Raw genomic sequence first — 20741 nt, 5'->3', positions numbered from 1 at the left:
ACATTACGGACGGGGCTGACATTACGGACGGGGCTGACATTACGGACGGGGCTGACATTACGGACGGAGCTGACATTACGGACGGGGCTGACATTACGGACGGGGCTGACATTACGGACGGGGCTGACATTACGGACGGGGCTGACATTCGGACGGGGCTGACATTACCGACGGGGCTGACATTACGGACGGGGCTGACATTACGGACGGGCTGACATTACGGACGGGGCTGACATTACGGACGGGGCTGACATTACGGACGGGGCTGACATTACGGACGGGGCTGACATCACGGACGGAGCTGACATCACGGACGGCGCTGACATCACGGACGGGGCTGACACGGACGTAGCTGACATTACGGACGGGGCTGACATTACGGACGGGGCTGACATTACGGACGGGGCTGACATTACGGACGGAGCTGACATTACGGACGGCGGTGACATTCGGACGGGGCTGACATTACGGACGGGGCTGACATTACGGACGGGGCTGACATTACGGACGGGGCTGACATTCGGACGGGGCTGACATTACGGACGGAGCTGACATTCGGACGGGGCTGACATTACGGACGGAGCTGACATTACGGACGGGGCTGACATTACGGACGGGGCTGACATTACGGACGGCGCTGACATTACGGACGGAGCTGACATTACGGACGGAGCTGACATTACGGACGGAGCTGACATTACGGACGGGGCTGACATTACGGACGGGGCTGACATTACATGGAGCTGACATTACGGACGGGGCTGACATTACGGACGGGGCTGACATTACGGACGGGGCTGACATTACGGACGGGGCTGACATTACGGACGGGGCTGACATTACATGGAGCTGACATTACGGACGGGGCTGACATTACGGACTGGGCTGACATTACGGACGGGGCTGACATGCCCTCCGTACAGCATTTCCCAGCCTGACCCGCACACACCGCCCTGTGGCAACCCTGGGGCCGCACTGCTGCCGCCCCTTCTCCCGGCTGGTGTCAGCAGGATAATCCCGGGAAGGCCTCCTGCAGGACGAGCCCGCAGCGCTGACACCAGAGCCGGGAAGGGCGGGACCTGGGACGTCACAGCAGCCGGAGGAGGGAGGCGAGGCGCGGAGGTGATAACAGGGGGAGGCGGCCTCACACACCGGTCCATGTGTACATGTCCACACGGGGCGGGAGCCGGGACGCGCTATCCGCTCAGGTTACTTCCGGGTGACCCGCGGGCGCAGGGGCATTGTCTGCACCGGGGGACGTGACTCTCGGGAGTTTGGAAACTTGTGCTGCTACACCTGGATGTGACGCTGCACCGGGGCATACACCGCGACTGGCAGCAGGCGGAGCCCCGGCACAATAGACACGCTGGGCCGCTGGTTTGGACTCTCCTCGGGGATGTTTCATTGCATCCCCCTGTGGCGGTGTAACCGTCATGTGGAGGCTGTGGACAAGAGGCACTGCTCCCTGCTGGCAGTGCCCGAGGAGATCTACAGGTACAGCCGGAGCCTGGAGGAGCTGCTGCTGGATGCCAACCAGCTGAGGGAGCTGCCCAGGGTGAGAGCCGGGGATGGCGGGGAAAGTTCCTGATGGGCGGAGGTGCCACCCTCTGCTGCCATGTGGTGGGCAGTGCCCCCTGAACAGGCTGGCCCTGTGTACGTGAGAAGTCTGAGCTTCTGTAGTGTCTGGTGGTCCTGGGCACGGTGCCCTGCCAGAAGGCGTTAGCAGAGCGCCAGCCATGGTGGCCCTCAGAGAGACATCACTACAGATAGTTGGGTGACATTTTCCCCACATTGAGGACCCCCAGGTGTGTGCTGTGTGGATGTGATGGATACTGTAAATGGAAGTGCAAGTTCAGGAAACTCTTCACTAGACATGTCTGAGGTTGATCGATGGAGGTCAGGTTGATGAGATGCCCTCTGATCTCTAAAATAAAGGCCCAGGAGCCCTCAGCCAAGTGCTTCTCTCTGCCGCTCCAGAGGCCGTCCGAGACATCATCTTGGCTGAGGAGCCACACTTGGCTTCTGCTCCTTAGTTTTATCAGTCTAACATTGGCCAAAACTCCAGACAAGTCTGTATGACCTCAACATTTTTCTGAAAGTGCCGTTACATTTTAGCTGCTGCCATTTAGGGTTATGGGCTTCCACTCAGAACCAAAGCTTGTGGAAACTCGCATCCAGATGATAAGGACATCTGATGGGGCTTTGTGTGCTGCTATTTTTCAGACTTGTCCTCTCAGACAATCGGCCTCCACTGAAATGTCCTACTCACTTGTGAGTGGCTAAGTGCAGCCAACTACGAGACTTCAGAATTCTCTTGATTTTGAGTTTCTAACATTTTAGCTCTTTTTTTTGCCTTGATGGCAACTGAAAGCTCGATGGAACCCTGATGGACCCCAGTATAAATCACTGGGGTCTACTGGTGACAGTGTGACTTTTGGACACTGATATTTAATAATTAACTTTGGGGCTGAACGTGCCCAGCTACGTTAAATAAATGTTTGCCCAAATTGTCTTTACTGGCCGGCCGTAATTGTGTATGGGGGTGTCTAGATGTCAGGGGAAAGATGAACTGAACATGTTGGAAACACGAGAAGCAATGGAATGAAGCTGAAAGGGAGAAGATACAGATTAGATATTAGAAAAAAAAACTTTTTATTATTTATATAGCACCATTGGACAATGAGGGTGATCAATGAGTGGAACAGGCTGCCACGAGAGGTGTTGAGTTCTCCTTCAATGGAAGGCTTCCAACAGAGGCAGGACGTAGACATCTGAGATAGTTTAGTGAATCTTACATTGAGTTGGGGGTTGGACATGATGACCCTGGAGGTCCCTTCCAACTCTAACATTCTATGATTGTGATTTAAACATGCCCCATCCTTTTGTTAAAGGGAAGTAGTAGCTTCCAGAGTGGCCTGACAGCAACTTTTTCCAGACTCCCCATTGAGAACACGTGCACACCTGGTCAAGTGTGTGGTGGGCAAGAGATTTTACGCAAAAGCCGCTTGCCAGATGTTGGTTCAGCATGTTGCCATCTTAAAGTGGGTGGCCATAAATGTGATCCTGATGAAGCCACTGCTGCTCCAGTGTCTCCTCTCTACTTGTCTGTTCATACGGATGTAGTGGTGACTCTCTCTACAACTCGTGACCATAATGGTGGAGACTATGAAGATGGCATGAGACCACTGAGCCCAATGATTGGCTGCTGCAGGCATATGTTGTAGACATGACGTCACCGCTTCTACCCTGGTGGGGCAAAGATGGTGGGGAGCTGTATAGAAGAGGTGCAGGACCTGAAGGGGCTTCAGCAGGTGTAAGTTTAAAGCATTTCAGACTTTGGTTTCTGACCCCTTTTTAAGTTTAGGTGGTCTGTTGAGATGACGGAGACTTCTGCGAACAGGGTTAATGTTGAATGTTGTGGGGTGCCTGGTATGGTGACGTAGTGATTGGTGGCATGTTATGGTGTATGTTGGTATGTGGAGAATCTCTCCGTGTCAGACGTGAGTGTGTGGGGGAGGAGAGCACTCACAGGTGACTCTCTGCTCCTTCACTGTCATTTCTGTGTGTTTAGTAATTACAGCATATGTTGGTGTCAGATACTTCCCTGCCTGACGTGACCTGCTTTTGTCTTCTAATCGTTCTGTAGATTTTCTGCAGTCTGTGCATTGTTTGCTCAGGTTCAGCTGTGTATTTTAGGGCCTCGGTCACAGACTGGTGGCACGGCACAAATGCCTGATGCCAATGTTGTACCCTAGTACAAGGGGGTTTGGAAAGTCGCAAGATAACCGTTCCAATCCACTTATTGGTCTTCACAATGTCATTGAGGGACCTAGTGTCTCTACTGTTCTCCTGGCACCTGCCGTACTGCCAGTATTCAGGCACACCTCAGCTGCCCTATCATTTACTGATCTATTGCTGTCATCGTCAGTAGCGCAGTATGTTCATCTGGTATTTGCAAGAGTATTCAACTTCTAAATATTTGTTCTCAGTGATGGTTGAGCTATTTAGATCGTGTCGTGGCCCTGTGTTCTGCCTGATGGGCTTGGAGTAGCCAGACCTCCACATACAGGAGTGTGACACTGACTGTCTGAGGTTATCAGTGGTCACTCTTATCAGTCCCCATTTACAGGCCAGCCTGTGTGCCAGCAGGAAAGCACAAACCTCAAGGTGTTAAGCCCTCCACACATTTTAGATAGTACACTAACTATCCTTTGGCTGGCCGCCTTCTCTCCATCTATAGAGAGCTTCTGTGTTCTTTGTGAGAGTTACTACCAGACATCCCTTTGGCTCCTTATCTCAGGGAGAACTGCAGTCTAAACGTGGCCGTCCTTGGCAATATCAGTGGGTTTAGCTGACTTTCCTGTGTGTATGGGGGCTTTTAGGCAGTAGCATCTGTGAATTATCCAGTCGTATAATATTCTAGTATTCCAATTAATTATTTCCTTAGAAATAGATCTGAATTTGTATCTCTTTAAATATGGTACTTATCCCCATTGTGAACATCTTTTGATTATTTTATACCATGAACGAGTAGTGGCCAAGACTCATTATAACAAAAGCCCCATCAATGAAATACCTGTCGGCCCAGTGGAAAGAGGGGATTTACGATGGTTCATGGAATCAGAGCTGTGGAGTTGGAGTCGTGGTGTCGGGGCCCATTTTGGTGGTCAGTCGGAGGTTTGTCTTACCGACTCCCTCATACCAGGGCTGTGGAGTCGGTAAGCCAAACCTCTGACTCCTCAATTTCCATGCAGGGAATATACGTTCTGTAAATGCCTTAGACTTCTAAAAAATATTAAAAAGGGACAGTGGCCATCATCAATCCCCCCTGCAGAGCTGCTGTTCTAATGCTGACCATGATATTCCCATTGGTCTTTGCTTTTGGTGCCATTCTTGATGCATTGGAAATGCCCACCCTACGAATCACTGCCCAGAGCGATGACCTTCATCAGCCAGTGTTTGGTTAGCGGCCATTTCCAGCCAAGTTTCTCCATCTAGTTAGGCCTAGTTATACATGATGAATTTGACATGGATTTTGGTGATGCGTTTGTGCCATAATCTGAGTACTATTCACATCCCATAAATGTGAATGAAGATTGTGTTTTTGGTATTGCCACAGAGCGAAGCAGCATGCTGTTTATTTTCACGAATTCCTCATGGAAAAGCTTAGAGGCTTACTGTCGTCTTAACTCTTCTTTCTAAAGTCAAATTAAAAATGATTTATTTTATTAGTGAGGTCTGCTTCTCTTTCTGCCAGGACTGATCTTTCATTCTCCATTCACAGGTAGAATCTGTTATTTGGTGAAGGCAGACTTTCCCATTACGGAGATAGACAGTTGGTGTTCTTATAGTTCTATGGACTACTGTTTCAGTAGACTTAAAGCAGGATTTATTTGTCTACCTCCTCCTTCTCCTCACCTTTCCATAGAATTTGTAAAGCACCAACTTTCATTTCCTTTCTCAGATTTTAAAGTTTTTACAGTACCTGTGAATTAAGTGAAATATCAATCCAGGAGAAAAAAATCCCATTCTGTGTTGAGAGTACAAAGTTGCTTATTTTGCTAAATGAAAAGTAACTGCTGTTTTAATATTTAAGATTAGCCCCACTGAATGACAATTAGCGTATGGATCTGCTGTGCATCCACAGCAAGTCCAAGGCAGACAATGGATATGCACGTCATATTTAAAGGGGTTGTCCGTTACTGAGCCTTTTTTATAATTGGTATACTCCTCCATGTAAAATAAAAACAGCATGTACTGCCCTCCCATAGTGGCTCTCTGCGGACTCATGTGACATTGTTACCATTGTTACGTCACGTGAGCCCTTCCCTCGATCAGTGACCGCTACTGGACCACTTCACTTCCTTCACATGAGATTGCAGTGTTTACATTACATAGTGTCATGTGAGCCCTGGGGGAAGAGAGGCCTACAGGCTGTTTATCTTATATTGCGGACTATACTAATTGAGAAGCTGTTGTCCGGGTAGTGTACAGCCCCTTTACAACTGATGGGTTAATGTAACTAATAGGTTGCCCTCACATTAAAGGCTTATAAGATTGATATCCAGGAGCTGTATCGTTGTGCAACCCAGTAGATGGCTAACGTTGCTGCTCCGCATTGAGAATTCTGTGTCTTGCACATTTTAACTAGATCTGTTCATGAAACCTAATTCCTATCTCAAGAATGGACACGTCTCTGGTATGTTGTCACTCTACCTGCACTGTAGACAGAAGAAAAGCATTTGCATCGGCAGTGATTCACGTATTTACAGACTGGATCCGCTTGCTCTGTAGTTTATACAAATGGATGGCGAGAGCCAAGCATGCACCACTATGGAGATGGGACCCCATTATTGAGATAGTTGTAGTTCCCACCTCTGCCCCCCCCCGCATCTACCAGATATGTCATACCCCTTTAAGCATGTGTAGTTAATTTACTGTTCCGTAGGACAATTTTCACATCAGCTCAAATTCCCTTTATGTTGATGGACTCTTTGATATGGTGTTTTTTTGTGCATTGACCAGTTTGATTGTGTGATTATACCTGCCTAGCAAGCTGCTCATGTTTGTGTCCCATCCGGATGGCCTGCCCAGGTTGTGTCCTCATACGTGGTATCCACCCACAGTAAACAAGTCATTGCGTGAGGGTGGGTCACAGCTCTGCCTTCCAGCGTTTGTAGGGTTCCCGTGAATCCTATGAGATGAAGTTTCTTAGCTGCTACAAAGTTCAAGTGGAAAAGAATTGGCTTAATGAATAACGTTTGTTAGACTCAAACCTGTTCTCTCCTCTGAGGCTCGATCACCTTGTGTTTTATAACTTCTAATTGTGAGGCGACACTGCAATTACCAAGCTGAAGGCATTTCATGTCCCAGTGCCAAACATAGACTGAGTCACGTGAGCTGATTAAAGGGATTTTCCAGGTTAACTGAAAATGCCATGACTGCCAGTTAATTGCCCAAAATAAGTGACTGTTCACCAGGCTGAATCCCTAGACTCCAGTGCAGGAGACCCTAGTGCTGTGTGTGGAGAATTGAAGTGATGACACCAAAAAGGCTCCAGCAGCAAGAAAACCGAGGAAAAGTATAATAGAAACACGTCCCCAGGTCTGCATTTATCACCCACTCCTGGTTTTAGCTTATGAATACCGATAGTGTGCACGTGGCCTAAGGCTGAGAAGCTGGAAGTGCATCTTCTTGTCCCAATGCACTTCAAGGCACAATTTCAAAACCTGATTTCTCAGTGCTGGAACAGCACTTTGCGGTCCTAAAGGGATCCACTGGCTTTTATTTTAAAGGGCGACACAGTTTTGTAAATAATTTGGAGGCGTTAAAGTTTGACAGGTTCTCTTTAAAAGTTTTGTACCAATTTTCAGGATTCTCTGGTGACTGTGGCGAGAGCGGGCTGGCACGTGACGTAACGCCAAGTACGCGATTTGCATACACGTGGTCCTTTGCTAACCAGACCATCTCAGCCTCACACAACTCACTTGTATTCAATCAGGTTGCACACATCTAGTTGTAATGTTGCTAGAAGTATGCAAATCACGTGACCACCAGCTAATTCTAACAGCCTGCAGTGCATGGGCTTTGAGGGTTCAAAAGGCTGCCGTCTAATAGAATGACTGCAAACTTTCATCCAAACCTGGACAACTCCTTTAAAGGGTATCTGTCACCAAGTGTTTGCCACCTAATTTGAGAGTATCATAAGTTAGAAACAGACCCTTATTCCAGTGATGAGTCACTTGCTAGGCTGCTTAGTGTAGTTTTGATAAAATCCCTGTTTTATCAACAGGAGATTATCACTGGAGGAAAGATAAACCTGCTTCTATGTAGTCGTCCATATTCAAGAACTCTGTATAAACCCCACCTACATGAATTGGCAGCTTTTTGCCCATTCACGGCGTACACAGCTGCCAATCAGTGGTGTGGGCTGTGTTATACAGAGCTCAGCATTCCGAGAACTGCTAGATCTGCAGCAGAGAAAACAGGGATTTTATCAAAATGGTATCAAGCAGCCAAATAAGTGACAGCTCTGGAATAAGGGCCTCTGCCCCAACATATAGCTGCTGTCACATGGGGTAGCAAACACCTGGTAACAGATTCCCTTTAAAGAGAGCCTGTCAGAAACTTTAGCCCAGCTACCCTTTTAATCTAGTAAACGCCTTTCTACCGTACTATATCTGTCTTGCCTTTATGAACCAAAATACTTTAGCAAATTTTAAGCTCCCCATGATCCATGAAGGAGGAAAAGCCTGATGCAGAGGAAGCTCTTCTTTTTACATGGCGGACCTCCATATGTCATGTGAACTGCTTTGTATTGGACCAGGCCTGCTCCGTTTATTGGTCTGCTTGCACAGTTTGTAGCCAGTTTTGGATCATCTACATTGACCACATTTATTGCTTATCTACATCCTGCAAAGTGATCTGCAATGACCATCTTCATAGAAAGCGGTTTACAGGTCCACATAACTATTTTCCATATTTGAAGTAATTTTTTAAGGTTCTCGGATCATAAAAGGGGCCTTCTTCCCTCTACTTCCAGCTCAGCACTACTGGGATGACTTGTTTTCTGCATAAATTCTCATTACTGGATCCATGGACTGAATAATGTGTCCTTCTACCTTTCCACATGGGCATGAATTGTGGGATCTAGAGGCCAGTAGAGTGTTCTACGAGCTATTCTTACCGAGTAGGCCCAGCGCACGCTTCCATTAGACCAGGGTTCCCCAACTCCAGTCCTCAAGGCCCACCAACAGATCATGTTTTCAGGATTTCCTTAGTATTTGTCAGGTGATAATTGCATCACCTGTGCAATACAAAGGAAATCCTGAAAACATGATCCGTTGGTGGGCCTTGAGGACTGGAGTTGGGGAACCCTGCATTAGACCTATTTGCAGCACCTTTTACAAGTTGACTCGACTTTTACATCAGTTGATTCTTTAGCACTTCAATTTGTTGTTGGAAGTTTTATAAGCAGATCTAAAGGCGGCACCACCGGTACTTCATGATCTCGCCATACACAAGGGAAGGAACTTTTGTAAATTGAGTTTATAAGCCTAATTGAATGGATTATGACGAGTCCGAATTGCTTTTATAAGAGTTGACTGAAGCATAATGCTTTGATTTCTGTATGTAAGCCAGATTAATAATCTAGGTATGCTATTGTCCCACAATATAGGCGGTGCGGTCACTCCTCGCCTGTATATGTAGCTAGCAGTCGATTAGTGGTAGGACGCATGGACTCCACAGTGATAAGTGTCTGTATATGTCAGATCACAGCTAGTATTGCTGCTTTGTTTTGGATACTTCCTGGTATTTGGCTTTGACAAATCGTGTTGATAGTCGTGTGATTTACATGCAATTTTTGCATGTTTCTGCTGCAGAAATAATCTAAAAATGCGCGTGTGTTTTTTACCTGCCGATTTTCTGCATTTAATGGAATTCTATAGGTAAAATCCGCACCTAAAACTCCTGCAAGTGAAATTTGACATTATGCGGATTTCAGACACTCACTGTAGCTCAGTTTACAGAGTATGAAAAAACGAACACTGTGGGCATGAGATTTCCATAAATCCCATCCACTTTGCTGGGGACCTGTAAGGCTACTTTCACACTAGTGTCGGTACGGGCCCGTCGCAATGCGTCAGGCCGGCGTACCGACACACGTCCTGAAAACATTTGCACAACGGGGGCGGCGGATGCAGTTTTTTCAACGCATCTGCTGCCCCATTGTCATGTCTGGGGAGGAGGGGGCGGAGTTTCGGCCGCGCAAGCGCGGTCGAAAATGGCGGACACGATGCACAAAAAGTTACATGTAACGTTTTCTTGTGCGTCGCGGCCGCCAAAACACGACGCATCCATCGCACGACGTCACACGATGCTAGTGTGAAAGTAGCCTAAGAAGCTGTGTTTTTTGGAGCATGGAAAATACTCGGCATCAAAAACTCAACAAAAACGCGTCAGCATCCGCTATTGTCTTATCAGTGTTTTTAGTCCCCATAATCATTAGACTCAACTCGCTAATATCAGTGTAATTTATGGGGGGGCCTCAGACTCGCACATTGTCGATGATGTCGGGGGTAGATCTGGCCTGCTGATGGGGTAAATAAACTCCTATTTGGTGCTAGAAAGGAGTGAGATGTTGGGTAAGATTTGCTTATTCCATAAAATACATTCCATGTATTTGTCAAAAACATGAGATTGGACTAGGTAGTGTTTGCGGAGTGCATCCTAATGGTTTGGGAAGTGCAAAATGGCCAAACTTGAATTACGGTAGGCTAAAAACTCGCGGACCACCAGAGGCCAGCATGTAAAATGGGGCATGAGGTGGTCTGCTACTAACATCAATGACCCCTTCATACATGCCATCCGTGCTTGGTGGGGTCTAGTGAAGGGGCTTGTACAGATTGCAGCACTTGATCTGCTTCACTTTTATTACTCTGACCCAGTGATTGTATGCAGCCATAAGAGCGTTCTCTACAAGACTCTAAGAGCGTATATTATAAAGGTAAGCTGAATAAATGCGTATTATATGGGTTCAATAAAGTTCATTGCTATTTTGAATGCAGGTCAAGATTAGATTACTTATGGTAGACCTTTTCATAAATAACAATGACATTCTCGTAGAATGGGGACGGCTCCCCTCGCTGGGTCAGTAGTATTATATGACCGTTGGACGTCAATGGGCTAATGTTTCGTATAAGTGTCTGCCCGCGGAGTGCAGATTATCCCCTCTGTCCCCCTGCACATCAGCAGGACATCTGTCACATGCAATAATCCTTGCATCAATTGACTTCTTTTTTCCCATTAAGCCCTCCTTATCCCAGATGGTAGTGCAAGCCTCTGTAGTAATGGATGAGTTAATAAATGTATTGATATCTGCGTTTGCATCTATTTAGGGTTAGTATCAATTCTCATTATTTATGTATATCTTTATCATGCTAGTAAGGCTCTGTCTCTCCCACTTAAGCGCAACCATTTTACAAATCTCTAACTGGTTCACGTCTGAGCTCCAAACTGGTTTATACAATCTGTATAAAGTGATAATCATCTTGTAGAGCAACTGCCTTGTTCTCGAAGTCCGACCAGGATGTAAACTGGCAATTAAGGAACATGGTGTATGTTATTGTAGGCTAAATGAACACTGTGTATGCAAAAGTGTGAAAATCTGCTTTATGTGTAGGTCCACTCCATGTATGTACTCTACAAGCACTAAGGCTAGTTTCACCAGCGCCAAACACAACAGGTTGCAATTTGGTGCGCTCGGCGCAGCGTCAAAAGGACGCATGCGCCGCCAAATGCATGCCTGCGTCCCCAGTGCTAAAAATAGGGGACACAGGACGCATGCAGCGTCATGTGCCCGTAGGCGGAGCTACTGGCGGAGGCACGGCAGGGGGCAGGGCTTAGTGGCGGCCGTGCGCAGGCCGACGCTGCGGCCTTAAACGCAAATGTGAAACTAGCCTAAGATGCATGCAAACATTGACTATAGGAAGTATGGAGTGTATTACATGATGAGAGCATTATACTGCCTCTGTACAGATCCCTGGTTAGACCACACATGGAGTACTGTGTACAGTTTTGGGCACCGGTGCTCAGGAAGGATATACCATAATAGAACTAGAGTGAGTACAAAGGAGGGCAACAGAATTAATAAAGGGGATGGGGGAACTACAATACCCAGAGAGATTAGCAAAATTAGGATTGTTTAGGCTAGAAAATAGACGACTGAGGGACGATCCAATAACCATGTATAAGTATATAAGGGGACAATACAAATATCTCTCTGAGGATCTATTTATACCAAGGAAGGTGATGGTCATAAGGGGGCATTCTCTGCATCTGAGGAGAAAAAGTTTTTCCACCAACATAGGAGAGGATTCTTTACAGTTAGGGCAGTGAGAGGCTGGAATTCCCTGCCTGAGGAGGTGGTGATGGCGAACTCAGTCGAGGGGTTCCAGGGAGGCCTGGATGTCTCCTGGAGCGTAGCAATATTGTATCTTACAGTTATTAGTTTCTTTAGAAGGACGTAGATCTGGGGATTTATTCTGATAGAATTTTATAGGCTGAACAGGAGGATAGACAAATGTGTTTTTTTGGCCTTGCGAACTGTGTTACTGCTATATAGAATATACTTGGCGCATAAATTGCCCAATTCATAAGTACCTTTTATTTTTGAGAGCCCACTAGCCACCACAAGGTGTACCTTTGAGTCCCTAAGCTAATATCCTGCCTCTTTGGGGCTAAAAGCCTACAAATTTAAGGGCATGTAGGATCAACAAACTGGAGCAAGTTCAGAAAAGAGCGACCAGAATGGTGACCGGTCTGCAAACCCTGTCTTATGAGGAAAGGTTGCAGGATTTGGGAATGTTTAGTTTGCAAAAGAGAAGACTGAGAGGAGACTTAATAGCTGTCTACAAATATCTAAAGGGCTGTCACATTGTAGAAGGATCAACTTTATTCTCATTTGCACAAGGAAAGACTAGAAGCAATGGGATGAAACTGAATGGGAAGAGACACAGATTAGATATTAGAAAAAACTTTTTGACAGAGTGATCAATGAGTGGAACAGGCTGCCACGAGAAGTGGTGAGTTCTCCTTCAATGGAAGTCTTCAAACAGAGGCTGGACAGACATCTGACTGGGATGATTTAGCGAATCCTGCTTTGAGCAGGGGGTTGGACCAGATGGCCCAGGAGGTCCCTTCCAACTCTACGATTCTATGATTCTATGATTCTATGATCCAGCACTAATTAAAAACAACCTCAGGGTAGGTTCACACGACCAATGTGTTCACATCCAAGAAAACCGATCTGTTTATTTTCATTAGTATTTTTTTTTTTTTTTCAATGGAAGTATAGACTTGTATTGCCCATTTTGATCTGACACTTGGTCCAATGAAAAGATCAGACAGGTGCACCGCTTCATAGACTATCACTGGTTTTCACAGATGGCACTCATACCTAAGATGGCAGGCACTCTGTGTGCACGAGCCCTTAGGCTGATGGGAGGAGCGCTCATTGGGTGCTGCCTGGCCACTTGTTAGGAGCGGCTCTCTGGATGTATAGAATGGTCCTAACCAGTAAATTGGACTGGTCAGGCCACAATGCCTGACCTGTTAACAGCACCATTGTTTTTTCTCTGCAGTGAAAGGCTCTGTTCACATTTCCATCACTGATTTCATTATAAGCTGAAAGTGCACACAAGCACTGTACCCAACTGACTATAAATGGCTTCTTTCAGTGTTCCTTTGTCATGGGAAAACCTGTTGCATTTTCTTGGGCAAGAAAGATGTTATCTACAACAGAAACTCCTAAATGTATGGAGCCAATTTAGCAAAGTGGTTACACCAGTTTTCGGGCATAAAACACTTTGAAATTTTTGCACAATATGATGCAGCAAAAAAATGCTGCAATTTTTGACCTTTTCACTGCGTTCCCGACCAGCTCCATTCTTGTTGAGATACTATAGACCAAAAAAATGTTTCCAGTCCATAACTGGAGTAAACTTCTGGCCAAGTGTATTCCCCTTATAAGGTATGGCTAATTCACTAAGCGCACGTGCTTCTCACCCCACCACGCTCCTTCATCGAGACGGAGATGTAATGAGTCTGGGCCGTAGCCTAGGAACGTGTAATGTGCTATTCTTTCAGTACAAGGGCTACCATGGAATTCCATCACACGAGGTTTTGGAGATTCTCAGTCGCCCTTTATTGCCTTTTTTTAAATTTTTTTTAGTTTTCAAGATTTTTTGGGAGACTCTGATACACATTGTAGATTATTGTGAAATGGGAACACTTGCAAAAAAAAATAATTCACTTTCCAACATATGTGAGACTCACATTCATATAAGACCAGGATGTCGGTGCCAGTCTTAAAGGGTTTTTTCCTGTTTTTCAGGAAAGTTGTGTCCTCAGGTGCAATGTACTGTCAGGGAATAAAGAAAACTATACTTGAATAAGGGTTTATTCAAATATCCGTCTTTCATGTTTGACTGCTGTCCGTGATTTTTTGAGGTCCGCTCGGTCATGTCTGATTTTGATCCAACGGACAGATCAAAATCTGAAATGCGAGTCTGTTTTTTCTTTTAATCACACTGTGCCTGGGTACACATCTTTTCCTGAAAATTGAAAACCCCTTTATTAGTAGGTTTGCTGCCTTTTACTCCTGAGCACGCACACCCTTTTATAAAGTTGTCACGATCACGCTCACCAAGCATGGCTCCCTCTTTTTGACATAGTATGGTCTGGTGGACAGAAAAACCAAACCCAAACGCTCCTCGGAAGTGCTAAAGTATATCCAAAGGGCTATATCTGACGAGAAGCCTCCCTCTAGTATTAGCTGGGCCCAGTGTTGGTAGGCTTTTTGTTCACTGTAGGGGCTCATTCAGACACCCAAAAATGGCCTACATTTCTAGGAGGCTGTCACGCTTGGGTCAGGAGCGCTGTGACCTGTCCTTGCATTGCGGTCTGATCTCAAGCAGATTGGCATGCTTGTCTGAATGAGCCTTATAGGGGTCGTCCCGTCTCCAAGATCCTATCCCAATATGTAGTAGGTGTAACAATAATATATAGGAAATAGACGAAAAAATGGGGAAAGATTCTGGCACAACCATCCGGGGATAAAATGGTTTCTTTATTCAAATGTTGTTAAAACATTAAAAGGCGCGGCCTCGTACTTAACTACATTTGAATAAAGATTCCATTTTATCCCTGGATGGTTGTGCCAGAATCTTTCCTCATTTTTTCGTCTACCTTCCTTTGATCACCAGTGGAAACGGCACCCTCAGGAGGAACTCCAGGCCAAATTTCCAGCTACACATTCTCAGCATGGTAAGCGCATTCATCCCTCTCCCTGTCCCTGCATCTCATAATATTAGCAAATACCTCCAATTAAAAATGTAGTATAGTTCTTCTGATTTTCTGTGTCGCTTACCCCATGTGCTGTGCATTGCAGTCTCTTAGATATCCATGGTTACAACCATTCATATAGTGGCAGTTGGTGAGTTGTTAGCGCTCATAACCATGGATACCTAAACTACTATAATGTCCTGCACATGAGGTAAGTGTCATAGCGAATCAGAAGAACTGTTCTACTTTTCTACTTGGTGATATTTGCTAATATTATTCTTACACCTGCTACATATTGTGATAGACTCTTGGAAATGGGAACACCCCTTTAAGGCTGAAAAAGAAAGTCTGATTTTTAACAAGAAAAAAGACAATTTTTCATCTGTATTGTCATTCAGTGGCTAGCACTGCAGCCTTGCAGCGCTCGGGTCCTGGGTTCAAATCCCACCAAGGACAACATCTGCAAGGAGTCTGTCTGTTCTCCCCATGTCTGTGTGGGTTTCCTCCCACACTCCAAAGACAGATTGTGAGCCCCAATGGGGACAGCTATGATGTATGATAGCGCTATATAAGCAAAGCGTAATAATAATGCAATGGTGCACATCCTGTTTGTTTTTTCACCGACAGCACTTAGACCGAAAATGCGTTTCTTACGGTTGTGTAAAGGTAGCCTCAGGGAAAGCATAGTCTGCTGTCATCTCTTATGCACAGACTTTGTCCATAATTATTATTTTTTTTCTAACCGAGTCTAAAAATGGTAAATGGAAGAAGTCTGTGGTAAGCCACATGCGGTTTTCCTGCATGGATCTAGGCGCCTCTCGCTGTAAGCAAAGCCATAAGATGGTTTTTATGTTATAAGGTATATGTTTTTTTTAGTTCTGTATGTTTACGTATATCCTTTTTTGTGTAAATAGCAATACTTTGTTTTTCTGTTTAAATGGTAATCGTCATTTAATTTTTTTTATTGTAAATAATACATTAACAGTGATTAGGAAGTGAAAAAATCCTGTAATATAAAGGTCTTTCCTGTTATTGGCCATTTTTTCCGCAACCTACTTGTGTTTTCTGCACTTATTATTCGCTTTGAATTTATTGCCCAAATCCCACTTTGTCTTCACTGAGGATCAGCATCTAGCTGCTGCCTATAAAAGTCTATGGCGAGAGGAGCTTGAGGAAGACCGGAGCAGAGGAGGACAGAGGAAAGCCACCGTAGCTACTGGTGACGAGAGCCTGCAAAAATGGCTCCAAAATGTGGGATACAAGTCACCTAATGGCTCAGAAAGCTGTTAGTCCTCATGTACACAGATGGCTGCTTATTCTGGAAAGTCACCTGAATGCCGAGGACTGGCAATTCTGGTGTCACCTGGACCTCCGTGGTAATTCATTGCAGTGGTCCCAGTTTCGGATATATGCTCTCTGAAGCAACGGTTGGACTAAATTCTCTTTTGGATACTATAAAATGACAAGTAATGGACATCTAAATAGTAGGAACGTTTCATTACAAAGCTTTTCATTCAGCTGTTACTTTGCTTTTTCTTCAGCTGTAATTGCCCTTGTACCTAGAATTGTGTATTTTTTATTTGAGTGGCACTAAGATAATGCGCTCTCGCTGTGTACATAGTCCCGCAGAACACTCCCGTTAGTTACACAGAACTAGGCAGTTCTTGGAAATGTTCCCTCGCAGGGAGGAAAGTCATTATGCAAAACTTGTGCTGGTTGTATGGCGGCATCTCCGGCTATAGTGCAATAAAATGAAGAGCGAGAATGATCAACAGATGCCGGTAAATAGGAGCACTGGCATAATCAATGCCCTCCTTACCGTGGATATGTCACACTTGTCATGTGGCTGCATCATTGGAGATGCTACAAGCAGTATGTGTGTGTGTGTATGTGTGTGTGTATGTATATATATATATATATATATATATATATATATATTTGTAGTGTGTATCAACGATGATGTCATAAAGGTTGCCATGGCGATGATGTCATAATAGGTTGCCATGGTGACGGTGGTGACTGTCATAATAGGTTGCCATAGCGATGTCCTAAACGTTGCCATGACTGTCATAATGGTTGCCATGACGACGATAATGTCATAATAGGTTGCCATGGTGACGGTGACTATGATGTCATAATACAGTGGTTCTCAACCTTTCTAATGTCGTGACACTGCAATACATGTTGCGGTGACCCCAAACCAAAAAATAATTTTGGTGGCTATTTTAAAACTGTAATTTTGCTACGGTTGTGATTCGGAATGTAAATACTTGATATGCATTATGTAGCTGTCTCGCAGGCTCTCTTGGCTCTCCGCCTCTTGCCTCTCCGCCTCCTAGGCTTCTGTTCTCCGACGCTTGCTGCGTCCGCCCACTGATGACGTCAGCAAGCGCCGGACACACGGAATGCGCTGCTATGTACTGTGGAGCGTTCCCCCCGCCCCTTAGGCCCCATAACGGCGTGCGTTCTAGCTGAATAGCGCTGCTGCAGACGGTAGCACGACTTCTCAGCGGCTAAATCTATCGGAAATATGTATTTTCCGATGGCTTTAGGCGACCCCTGTGTTTTGGTCGTTCGACCCCCGCTGGAGTCGCAACCCACAGGTTGAGAACCGCTGTCATAATAGGTTGCCATAGCGACAATGTCATAAAGGTTGCCATGACGACGACAATGTCATAATAGGTTGCCATGGTGACGGTGGTGACTATGATGATATAATAGGTTGCCATAGCAACGATGATGTAATGGTTGCCATGGCGACAGTGGTGACTATGATGTCATGATGGTTGCCATGACGACGATGTCATGATGGTTGCCATGACGACGATGTCATGATGGTTGCCATGACGACGATGTCATGATGGTTGCCATGACGACGATGTCATGATGGTTGCCATGACGACGATGTCATGATGGTTGCCATGACGACGATGTCATGATGGTTGCCATGACGACGATGTCATGATGGTTGCCATGACGTTCAGGGCTGTGGAGTCGGAGTCGGTGCTCATTTTGGTGGAGTCGGTATAAAATGGACCGACTCCGACTCCTAAAATATATAATAAATTGGGTACAGTAGTTCAATGCAGAATATGCTGAATCTTTTTTCATAGGAATTTGGGAAAGTTATGAAATGTCCTATAAATGACTGTTCTATTCCTGATCTAAGGCTACATTCACACACAGCGTTTTTTGTGGATACGTTTTTCAGTTGCAAAAGCAGATCAGCTTTTTAAAAGCCGCATCACCTGAAAGGTTTTTGAGCTCATAGATAATGTTTTCAATAGCAAAAGCAGATTAGAAATCTGCTCTATTTATCCATATCTGTCTATCCATGTCTTATCTGTACCAAAAAGAATGAAAGCCGGGTAGCACACAGACTAACACTCCTTTTTTTTAGCACCAGTCAGGTACACCTCATAGCTGCCCAAAAGGACGCCCAGGACAGGCATTGATCGTCTTCAGTAACATCAACTGATAGTTGGAATAAATAGACTGCATTCATCACCACATCTTCTTAAGGTGCAGGCTTTATTTTCAAGTGTAGGGGTGTGCAGTATGAGGTTTTGCCCCCCCCCCCCCCCAGGTTTGATCCTGGCTACGCCCATGGTGTGGATGTAGCCTGAGGATCTAGGCTTTGTCTTAGCCGAGACAACTCATAGTATGTGTGTGTATATATATGTGTGTGTGTGTGTATATATGTGTGTGTGTGTATATGTGTGTGTGTGTGTATATATATATATATATATATATATATATATATATATATATATATATATATATATATATACACAGTATACAGACCAAAGGTTTGGACACACCTTCTCAATCAAAGCATTTTCTTTATTTTCATGACTATGAAAATTGTAGATTCACTCTGAAGGCATCAAAACTATGAATTAACACATGTGGAATTATATCATTAACAAAAAAGTGTGAAACAGAAAATACTGTATGTCTTATATTCTAGGCTCTTCAAAGTAGCCACCTTTTGCTTTGATTTCTGCTTTGCACACTCTTGGCATTCTCTTGATGAGCTTCAAGAGGTAGTCACCGGAAATGGCTTTCACTTCACAGGTGTGCCCTGTCAGGTTTAATAAGTGGGATTTCTTACCTTATAAATGAGGTTGGGACCATCAGTTGTGTTGTGCAGAAGTCTGGTGGATACACAGCTGATAGTCCTACTGAATAGACTGTTAGAATTTGTATGATGGCAAGAAAAAAGCAGCTGAGTAAAGAAAAATGAGTGGCCATCATTACTTTAAGAAATGAAGGTCAGTCAGTCCGAACAATTGGGAAAACTTTGAAAGTGTCCCCAAGTGCATTGGCAAAAACCATCAAGCGCTACAAAGAAACTGGCTCACAGGAGGACCGCCCCAGGAAAGGAAGACCAAGAGTCACCTCTGCTGCGGAGGATAAGTTCATCCGAGTCACCAGCCTCAGAAATTGCAGGTTAACAGCAGCTCAGATTAGAGACCAGGTCAATGCCACACAGAGTTCTAGCAGCAGACACATCTCTACAACTGTTAAGAGGAGACTTTGTGCAGCACGCCTTCATGGTAAAATAGCTGCTAGGAAACCACTGCTAAGGACAGGCAACACGCAGAAGAGACTTGTTTGGGCTAAAGAACACAAGGAATGAAAATTAGACCAGTGGAAATCTGTGCTTTGGTCTGCTGAGTCCAAATTTGAGATCTTTGGTTCCAACCACAGTGTCTTTGTGCGACGCAGAAAAGGTGAACGGATAGACTCTACATGCCTGGTTCCCACCGTGAAGCATGGAGGAGGAGGTGTGATGGTGTGGGGGTGCTTTGCTGGTGACACTGTTGGGGATTTATTCAAAATTGAAGGCATACTGAACGAGCATGGCTACCACAGCATCTTGCAGCGGCATGCTATTCCATCCGGTTTGTGTTTAGTTGGACCATCATTTATTTTTCAACAGGACAATGACCCCAAACACATCTCCAGGCTGTGTAAGGGCTATTTCACCAAGGAGGAGAGTGGTGGGGTGCTACGCCAGATGACCTGGCCTCCACAGTCACCAGACCTGAACCCAATCGAGATGTTTGGGGTGAGCTGGACCGCAGAGTGAAGGCAAAAGGGCCAACAAGTGCTAAGCATCTCTGGGAACTCCTTCAAGACTGTTGGAAGACCATTTCCAGTGACTACCTCTTGAAGCTCATCAAGAGAATGCCAAGAGTGTGCAAAGCAGTAATCAAAGCAAAAGGTGGCTACTAGAACCTAGAATATAAGACATATTTTCAGTTTCACACTTTTTTGTTAATTATATAATTCCACATGTGTTAATTCATAGTTTTGATGCCTTCAGAGTGAATCTACAATTTTCATAGTCATGAAAATAAAGAAAACTCTTTGAATGAGAAGGTGTGTCCAAACTTTGGTCTGTACCGTATGTATGTAATCGATATTACATAGTGTATTACATATTTACAATTTATTAGTTTTTTGTGTTCTAACGTTGTATTCCAATAAATAGATATTATGTTCTATCTAAATATCTTGATTATTGTATCATAGAAATGATTAAATGTCTGATGTTCACATTGTACTACAATAAATTTTTCACTTAAAATAAGCAATATATGTGGGAGTGGGAGTCTGAGTCGTGGAGTCGGTGTAAGGGAAAATGAGGAGTCGGAGTCGCAGGTTTGGCTTACCAACTCCACAGCCCTGATGGCGATGATGATGTCGTAAAGGTTGCCATAGCAACGATGTCATAAAGGTTGCCATAGCAACGATGTCATAATGGTTGCCATGGCGACGATGTCATAAAGGTTGCCATGACGACGGTGGTGACTGATGTCATAATCAACCGACTGTCATAATAGGTTGCCATGGTGACGGTGGTGACTATGATGTCATAATAGGTTGCC

The 20741-nt window shown here is 45.0% G+C and overlaps 1 protein-coding gene across 1 annotated transcript in view; it reads left to right on the top strand.

Moving 5' to 3' along the window:
- The first annotated feature begins 1143 nt into the window (after window positions 1–1143).
- Window positions 1144–20741, top strand: part of LRRC1 (leucine rich repeat containing 1) — a 213784-nt gene continuing 194186 nt past the window's right edge. The window contains exon 1 of the mRNA XM_073589144.1: window positions 1144–1555. Within this exon, the coding sequence (XP_073445245.1) occupies window positions 1397–1555 (159 nt within the window). The 5' untranslated portion in view covers window positions 1144–1396. The remainder of the gene's footprint in view (window positions 1556–20741) is intronic.

The sequence above is a fragment of the Dendrobates tinctorius genome, unplaced genomic scaffold, assembly GCF_039654945.1.
Source record: "Dendrobates tinctorius isolate UK_male_01 unplaced genomic scaffold, ASM3965494v1 ptg000107l, whole genome shotgun sequence".
Lineage (NCBI taxonomy): Eukaryota > Metazoa > Chordata > Amphibia > Anura > Dendrobatidae > Dendrobates > Dendrobates tinctorius.
The sequence above is the reverse complement of the archived record's forward strand: the minus strand, read 5'-3'. Positions and strand labels throughout refer to the sequence as shown.